The sequence below is a fragment of the Lemur catta genome, chromosome 5 (genome assembly GCF_020740605.2).
Source record: "Lemur catta isolate mLemCat1 chromosome 5, mLemCat1.pri, whole genome shotgun sequence".
NCBI classification, from domain to species: domain Eukaryota; kingdom Metazoa; phylum Chordata; class Mammalia; order Primates; family Lemuridae; genus Lemur; species Lemur catta.
The window spans coordinates 50,998,245-51,007,339 of NC_059132.1; the positions used below are offsets into that span (position 1 = coordinate 50,998,245).

General features: G+C 48.2%; 1 protein-coding gene across 6 annotated transcripts in view; it reads right to left on the reverse strand.

The window, feature by feature from the left end:
* Positions 1-8,445, reverse strand: part of HIVEP1 (HIVEP zinc finger 1) — a 147,155-nt gene extending 138,710 nt beyond the window's left edge. Inside the window, exons 1-3 of one of the 6 annotated variants that reach the window (XM_045551762.1) lie at positions 5,204-5,220; positions 1,778-1,821; positions 1,495-1,637 (exon numbers count right to left, since the gene is read on the reverse strand). In XM_045551762.1, coding sequence (XP_045407718.1) covers positions 1,495-1,534 — 40 coding nt within the window. In that variant the 5' untranslated portion in view covers positions 1,535-1,637; positions 1,778-1,821; positions 5,204-5,220. Of the gene's footprint in view, positions 1-1,494; positions 1,638-1,777; positions 1,822-4,455; positions 4,539-4,846; positions 4,918-5,203; positions 5,310-8,330 lie in introns of those variants that run through there. The other 5 variants (XM_045551760.1, XM_045551764.1, XM_045551761.1 and 2 more) reach the window with 5 other exon arrangements.
* Between the last annotated feature and the right edge of the window lie 650 nt (positions 8,446-9,095).

Here is a 9,095-nt window from a genome sequence, read left to right on the forward strand (position 1 = left end):
GGACGCCTTTCTTACATTTATAAATGAGAGAAAGTTTCTACTTTAGGAAGTTCAGACTCTAGTGAGGGAGACGGACAAATACACATTCAATTTTCAACATTTCCTATAAGACTCTGAAAAATCAGACCGTGACACACTACACTTAATGTTCTCGTCTAAATCTCCACCCCATTAAACACTGGTACTATAATCATCAACTTGAACTTAGGCCAAGGCATCTACCTATGCCAACAGAGAGTTCTAGTACTTTTTCAGGCAGGAAACAAGCACTATTTCCAGATTCACAAAGGCCACAAAATTGACCACATTTTCAAATACCATCTTATGGTGACTAGCCAAATTTATTTCACTAAGGAACACTTTCAATTAATATATTTGATATTTAAGTCATTTCTTACCTTGCATATGCTTGGGAATTTTTTCTGTAATGGTAAATATTTCATAAAATACTTTACTCAGTTTGGAATTATTTGCTTTAATAACTCTTTGCTGAATACTGCTACATTCTTATCTAGTGCAGTTTAACACATTAACTGCCATGAGAGTTGTATTTAACTCACTCTAGTTTTGACCCCAGGGCTGTGGGAAGAATATGTAAAATCTTATTCGTTGATGTTCTTATTGTTACAATTAATATTGACAATTCTAAAAATGTGGATTAAATGAATAGAAGTCAGTAAATTTCATTTTTCTATTTATGTTTACCTGTAAATTACACTCAAAGTTTTTATTCTATTTTCATAATAAAACACTGTGGTCCCAAGGAAAAGTTTCTGGTTTTTTGGTGTAGCAGTCAATATGTTAATATAAAAGATAATTGCTATTCCCAAATGATGAAACACATTAGAACAATACAAACCTTTTAAAACAATAAGCTAGAAGAAGCTTACTTTTCTAATATTAAAATATCTGTTGACAGTTAAGGAGAAAACACACATTTTTTAGTCTTTGTGTGAAATGTGTATTATACGCACGTTTTTGACCCACTGCTTCCCTGCGGAAAATAATTTGCCTCTGACTTCTGCAAATAGTGGTCTAAGTAAATGCCAACTACAACTCTCTTCATTTTTTATCTTGTTAATATAACTTATAAAGCAGTACAGAAATAAATCTCAAAAGTAGTATGGAGGGGTGAAAAAAACAAACGCAAAAATTCATGATGATCCAGTTGGCAAATATTCAACCCTTCATTTCAGATTCCTTGATCCAAATATGGTTCCTGTCAAGAAATAGAAAATCTCAGCCTTCAATACCCACATCTAATGGTTGGAAAAGCACTATAATGTTGTCAAATTCAATTAATTCATCAGCAGATATTTATTAAGTATCTCCTGAGAGACAAGAATTGTGCAGGACAAATGGAAATGAACAAAAGAAATAGAGCTAGCTGAACAGCAGGGTCAACATCTAACAAACCGCCACTCCTGTCACCAAAGAGATACTTTATTAAAAAATTTATCTTAAGCCTTACTTCTACTTAATGCAGAGCCTTACCTCTTAGATTTCTCGGATGGATCTGTTTAGTTCGAGGCATCTTCTTTGATTCAGGGGCTTCTTTTTCTTCTTAAAAACTGTAGGAAGAGCAGGTCACAAAAAGGTAGCTCCATAAACTCAATGTATATCAATTAATCCATGTGCTGAAAAAGAAAAAAAGAAGCACATTTTATTATCTTCAAAGGAAAAAGACACTTTAAAAGTTACCGCCTAGCATGGCACAATCTCAACTCAAGAAAAGGTAACCATGCTAAGCACTGCTGCAAAAGATTAGATTACTAACTTTTAATTAAACATAGATGTATCACATCTTGCCAATATCTGGGTCTTCTCATGAAGGAAACAGGAAAAAAAAAATCAGCATCCCTTTATCAAACAAGAGTGGAAAAATTTCACTTTGTGTTTTAATATAACATTACCAGGTACAATTAAAGTATATCATCAGGCTACAAGAGGGTTATGTTGTATGTAGTACATTTGCCCATGCATAAGGGCAGGGACCATGTCTTGCTCATCTTGTTTTAGATTTAACAACTTCAGTTAATATATGTAGTTACTGTTATGGCTGCTTCCCATTTATTACAGACCTCCCTTCTAGGCTCATGGTAAGACTGTATTTTTTGCCTCATGTGTTTGGCTGGAATGTGTCACCTGTTGTAGCTAGTGACCTGCAAGTGGATAAGACATGCTTCTCTTCCTGGCTGAAAATTGAAGTATCAAAGCAAGGTCCTCCAGAGCTCTTTCCCCTCTGCCGTGGGACCAGAACTGTTCCAGATAGTGAATCTAACAACACAGAGCTGGGCTCCCACTAACCTGACATGTTCATGCAACTTAAACAGGAAACAGATTTTCAATCTTTAAAGTCAGTTAGGTTTGGGAGTTATTTCTTACTGCAGCATATCCTAGCCTGTCCTGACTTACACATTTTTAAAAACAGTGATCTGAAATACAATGTGCCGAGACAGTAGTAATAACCAAGACCTAATCATCTATCTCCCCAAATCAGCTACCTCAGACTCCTCTTCCACAAGATTCTCAAGGATCCTAGAGTTAAAATTTTAGTGTTAACTTCCTGCAAGAAATCTGATAAGCAAAGACCATTATGTTGCTGTTAAACATGAAACAATGTTTAATCACTAAGCAAAGACAAGAGAATGGAACGCTTTAACACTTTTGTTCTATGTGGCACCACAGAATGAGAGAATACTTACTAAGCACCTCCTCTGCACCTATGTACTTTCTACACACATTACCTAATTTAATCCTAAAAATAACTGAGAAGGTAGCTATCATTTATCCACTTTACAGAAAAGAAAACTAATAGAGGAGAAATTAAGTAACCTGCCCAAGATCAGCAACTAAGAAATGTGGCACCACATGACTCAGTTATTTCCAGTGCTTATTTCTGTAGCGAAGATGATAATACCTACTCTCAGGGTTTTTTCCAAGAGGCTGTACTTCATATCAAGTCATGACTACATATTTTGGTGTCAAATCAGACTGGGTTCAAAGTTAGGCTTTACCCCTTACTGTGTGGCCTTGTTCAAATTATTTAACCTCTCTGAAGATCAGATTTCCCAACTGTAAAACTAAGAAATATAATCCACCTCATAAGGTTGTTACAAGAACTAAATTAAACAATGTAGAGGTTTTGCCTGCCACACAAAAATGACAAAATATTAATTCTCCCACAGAAAGCCTATATAGGAAAAAATGTGTCTAATATACTAGTATAAGGTTTTAGAAATCTGTGGTTTCATTATAGCAAATAACTAGAAGGTAAATAAGTAAGGCTGCAGTTAAGTTCGGCATTTTATCCCTGATATGGCCATATGCCAACACAACATAAAATTATTGCAATATTTTAACTGCATGGGAAAGAATATAAAATATGATGATCCAACTACGTATCTCATCTACCACTGTGCTAAATGATCTATGAAAGATATGGTTCCTCAACTCCTTGCACTAAAGAAAAATCCACTGATTCAGGAAGGCTCTGATTCAATAAAGAATTTAGCCACATTAGGGCCAAATAAATTGCATGAATGCTTGATGACGTTCCTTATTAAACTTAAAGCTTTTAAATAATCAGGTTATCTGGAAGTTTTTAAAGCTTGAACTCCGATCGTAATCCAATCACGTGATCCCACAGGATCTGGAGCATAAATGTAAAATATGCAAATTCCCAATCTGTAAAGGCTTCTTGCTACCCCGTTCGCTGTCTACCCACTGTCCCTAGCTGTCCATCCCATGTTTAAATCCTTGTGGGGGAAGTGGGTATTTCCAAAGACAGCAGCAATGTAGCGACTGGGACGAGTGATAAACCGCTCATTTACGGGAAAGAAATAAATACTACATATGGAGCAAAAACATGACACGATCAAAAAGCGTAAAGACAGTTGCAAGGAGAAAAAACATGAATGAATGTGGAGGGCGGAGCCTGGGAAAACCCCTCTGCAACGCTGCACTGAACAAAGCGCTTCGCATGCCAGGAGGAGGGGGGAATGGAAGTGCCAGCTCAGGAAGGAGCCTGGAGTGGATGCGGAGAGAGCCGGAGGAGGAGGAGGAAGAGGAGGAGGAGTAGGAGGAGGAGGACGACGACGAGATGAGGCGAGCGCGGCAGCCCTGAGACTCCTCCTCGCCGCCAGCTCCGCCACCGCCCCCTCCCCTCTGCAGCCAGCAACTCCTTCCCGAGCCCGACCCCAAGGCGAGCCCGATCCGACCCGCGCCCCAGCCCGTGGCCCCCTTCCCAACTGCTGCGGGCGCGCACTCCCAACCCGGAAAGAAACTACCCAGGTGGCCGGGAGTAAACAGGCACTTAGAGCAAAGAACGAAAGGGAAAGAAAGCCACAAAGCCGGGAGGTTGGGAAGCCGAGGCCTGGTCTCCCTCACCCCCCACCCTCTTGCAAAATGCGTCTGCGGGTGGAAAGCGGCCGGGGAGGCTGGGTCCCTCCGTACCTGCTCGGCTGGCGCGCAGCGAGGGCGCCCAGAAGTGGCAAGTGTCTCCCGCACGCAGCCATCCCCTCTGCAAGGTCGGCGGTTGCACACACACGCGCACACACACACACACGCGCGCCCGCACGCCCCCCGCCCGCCGAGGGGGATGTGGTCCTGCGCCCCCGCTCCGCCCCGCTGCCCTCCCCAGCTGCAGCGCCCCCGCCGCGGAGCCCGCGCCGAACCTGCTGCCAGGACGCCCGGCGGAGCCGCTGCCGCCGCAGCCCGCCCCGGAGCTGCGCTGCTGATGGCGGCGGCCGCAGCTCGGAATCTCCTCGACCCCCGCGCGGCGGCGGCGGCGGCGGCGGCGCCTGGGATCCCTCCTTCACTTGACAACCCCAAACACAAACATAACCTCCTCCTGCTGCGGCTGCTCGCCCGGCGCCCTGCTCCGTCGCCTCCCGCCGCCGCCCCAGCAGCAGCCACACTAAAGGCCGGCAACTGGCGCTCACACCACCCAGCGCTGAAATATTAAACAGGGGAGCGGGCCGGGGGGCGGGGGGGAGCGCGGGGCGCGCGGGCGGGGGCCGCAGGCGCCGGGAGGGGGAGGCGGCGGCGGCGCTCGCCGGCGCCCGGGACCACGGCATGGTAGCGGCCGCCGGGCAGGGGGCGTCGGGGGGCCGGGCGGCGGGGCCCGGCCGCGCACCCCGGCGGGGCGGGGGGACCCTGGGGTAGCGGGGCCCGGGGCGAGGAGGGCAGACGCGGGCTTTACCTCTCCCCCGGGACAGAGTAGGGCACGTTTAGCGTCTTTAGGGACGGCGGGAGAAGCGCGGGCCGGGCGGCGCGGGGGAGGGAGGGCGAAGGTCAGAGGCTTTCCCGCGGGTGGGCGGGACGGCAGGGGATCCCCGGGGGCGGGAGGCGGGGAGGCCGCGGGCTGCGACGTGCGGGCGGGGGAGGAGGCGTCCCCCGGCGGGGGCGAGGGGCGGGGGCCACTCGGGCGCTGGGGCCCAGCTGGGCGGGCGGGGCCGCCAGCTCTGCCCCGGGGGGTAGGGGCGAGCAGGGTGCCCCAGTCCCGCACCGAAGCGGAGCTGGGGCTCCGGGTCTCCCCTGCGGGGCGGGCCCGGGAGCTCGCCAGGCCCCACCACCCACCAGCCGCTCCGCCCCGCCCGGCCGCCGCAGGGACTGGAGGGGGGCTCGGAAGGAGGCGGTGGCGCTGCCCGACGGGGAGGGGCGGGGAGGCCGGGGTGGGCGGCCCGGGTCGCGCAGCCCGGGATACTCGCGCGGGGCGGGGGCGGAGGGGCGGGCCCGGCCGGTCACGCGGCCCGGGGAAGGCCTGGCCGGGTCGCGCAGTTGGGGGCGGTTGGTTCGGGAAGAGGGGCGGGGACGGGCGGGGCCGTAGTTTCTCTACCGTCTCTTTACTTTCTAAAGCAGGATGTGGGCCGGCCTGGTGACGTCATGGGGTCTCCCAGCCCCGCCCCTAGTCCGGGCCGGATGGGGGAGGGGGAGACATAGGGGAGGGGGGACCCCAAGGGGGTTTCCTCAGCAACGCGTATAAGGAAGGGGAAAGTCATTGTGAAACTTGAAACTCATTAACTTTGAAAAACAACTTTTAAAAAAACCAGAGGGGGGCGGGGTGTTGGTTTGGAGAGTGGACGAGAACGTATTAACCCTGAACTGAAACCACTTTTTGGTGCGGATGTTCTATTAAAAGAGCGAGGAAAGCCAAGGTTATTCCAGAGGCCGCTCCAAAGCCGGTTGGTGCTTCCCAGAGCCGAAGCAGCGAGCGCAATTAACCCCTGCCTGCCCGCCTGACAGCTTGGGGCAAACGGGAGGGGATTTCGGGGACAGAAAAGTGGGGTGCGGGGCTGGGCAGCTGACCAGGCTCCTGGGAGGCCAGGGAGGAGTGAAAGGGGAAGAGGGAGTAATTACCATAAACCCGAGTTTGATCCCGGCTGCTAGAAAGCAGTAGAGGAAGCAAGGACTGGAAATCTGTGGCAAAGAAATTAGGAGGGGCTGCACCAGAATAACGAAGGTTTTCAGGCTTAGACCTAAAGAACGTCAGTAATTAGGGGCTTAGAAATTCCACGCGTACCCCTAAAGAAGCAGGCAAAAGTGGCTGGTTTAATGGGACACCCAGAACTTAGGAGGAATAGGTAAAAATTGAAATGCAAAAAAATTCTCTGGTAAAACCAAACTGTTTTCCCCTTTTAAGGAATAAAAATGCTAAACGACTATACACCCACTAAGACAGCTGGCCATCTGTGCAAACTTGAACTGTTCTGTTCCCTTGCGCTTCCATAAAGGCGTCTAGGTTTTTCCTGCTAGGGTCGACCCCTAAAATTCCCCAGAGAAAATCCTACCTCTAGCTCATTTGAGCTAAGAAGAGCTGAAAGCAGCAAAATGAGAATGATTAAAAATGGAATACTCAGTAATGGCGAATTTGTAGCCAAAAATAATGTCATATAAAGGGGTAAATATGCCTACTAAAAAGTAAATTTGGTTATAAGAGCAAAGATCATCCAACTGTGTAAATCTGAAATGATGTCCAGGATACTAATGCTAATCCCACAATGGAATAGTGCAATTTTTATTTTCATTGTGACATAACCATCTCTCTTATGAAATGAAATGATATCCAATGGGTTGCGATCATAAAAAGTATATAGTGTAACTTCCTAACTGGGTTATTTGAATCAAAAAATAAACATGCATTTAAATGTGAAAGTATACCTAATAACCTGTCAGGATGAAGGTACCTTGATAATGAGTCGAGTTTATGTCACTTGGGAAGTCAACAATGCTAACTGAATTAATACTTTTTAACCCAATAGTTGTTGAGCACAACAGAAATATATACTGTCAACACAATATTTATTCAGGATTTAGCATTGCCATAAACTTTGTAGAAAAATATACATGAAATTTTGAATTATAATAGGTAAAATCTGTCATTTCTATTTGGCTTTTTTGAGCAGCAAACTGATATTAAACTTTTCTTTGAAATATATTCAATACAGAGCAGTTTTCCTAGTATGTTTTCGAATTTTCTAAATATTTCTTTTCCTAATTCTGCCTACACTTCTAACTTCCAAATATCAGAAGGCAGGGAAATCCAGCTAGGATATAAAGTAGATTGTGCCGCCTTAATTGTTTTGTGGCTAATTCAATATAGTTTCTCAAAATTTTTCAAATAAACGGAACATGGGGGAAAAACATTGAACCAGAGGATAAATGTGATTGGAAAACTGCAGTTTGAACTGTTAAAAATCCTGGAACAATGGGGGAGCAGGTGACCATTCGCTGCCAAAAAAAAAAAAAAGCCACTGATGGGGGTTCCTAGGGGGCCAATTCTCTCGGCTCCAGCCCTCCTGGCCGCGTGAACGCTTCTGGAACTCCACTGGGGGAAGTGAGGTTCGACGGAGGATAATGTCACTGAAAGGCTCTGCACACATTTTTCTTGCCGATCAGTTTTGAGAAAGCACAAGTCCACTCCGGAGCCGCCTCCCACCGGGCCGGCGCCACCGTTCCCCCTTGCCCGCGCGTCCCCGGCCCGGGTTCCCACGCGGCCACCGGCCCAGCCCGGCTCGGGCTCCCCCCTGGCGCGGCCCCGCGGCCCCGGCCCTCCGCCCTGCGCGCCGCCGGGCAGCGCCACCGCCACCGCCACCGCCACGCGGAGATCCCGGAGGTTCCTCCCCGCTGGCCGCCGGGTCACGCCGCCCGTCCCTCCCCTCCGCCCTCCTCCTCGGCGCGCGCCGGGCTTTCCCGTCCACCGGCCGAATCCCCTCCTCCTCCGGGCGACCCGGCGACCAAACCTTCCCCGCACGCCGTGCCAACCGTGCCCCACGCCCAGGCTCTTCCCAAGCCAGGCGCCAGACAAAAGAACCGAGAGAAAAACTTACCCGAACTGCAACGCAAAAGTCTGATCCAAAGCTTCCTGGGTTTAACTTTTAATTTTAAAAACAACAAAAGCAGAAACCAAAAGCCTCCTAGGTTGGAAGTGGGCGTGAGAGGAAATGCTAGGGGGAGGCGCTTCGTTCCCTCGGCTGCTTTTGCCCCCCCTTTTCTGGCCCCGGCCTGGGGCTTTGATGTTATCTAGTGCACCGCCTACGTTGGTTATACCTTGGGCTCTGCACGGAGGATGACATACAGATATTTGGCACTTGCTGTGCTGGGTCCAAGAGAGGGGAGCAGGTGGTCGCTGTACAGGATCCCCATTTCTTACCCCCGCAGTGAGAAAGGAGTATTCGCAAGGAGTTCTCTTTGTCACCTGGGCAGAAATGGACAATCCACCCATGTAGTGATCTTGGAAAGCTGGACCATGTGGTATTTTCTCTTAGACACATAGGAGGAGGCCTCCTAAATTAGATTCATTTTCCCTGCACTCACAGCACAAACTTATAATACAGTGGTATCGTATGTTTCCTGAGTCTTTGTTCGGTTTTTAGATCTCAGTTTTGAAAGTAAATATTATTTCTTTTCTGAGGTAGTCCTGCAGACTTAAAAAGACAAGAATAAACCTCTAAAAGCAAAAGACCTCTATAATGACATGCCTAACATATACCATAAATTCCCTTATAGGTCAAAATATCCGCACACCCTCCCCCTTACATTATGGAATGCTTGTAACTATTGATTTTATCTTGTTTGTCTGGAAACTAACAGAA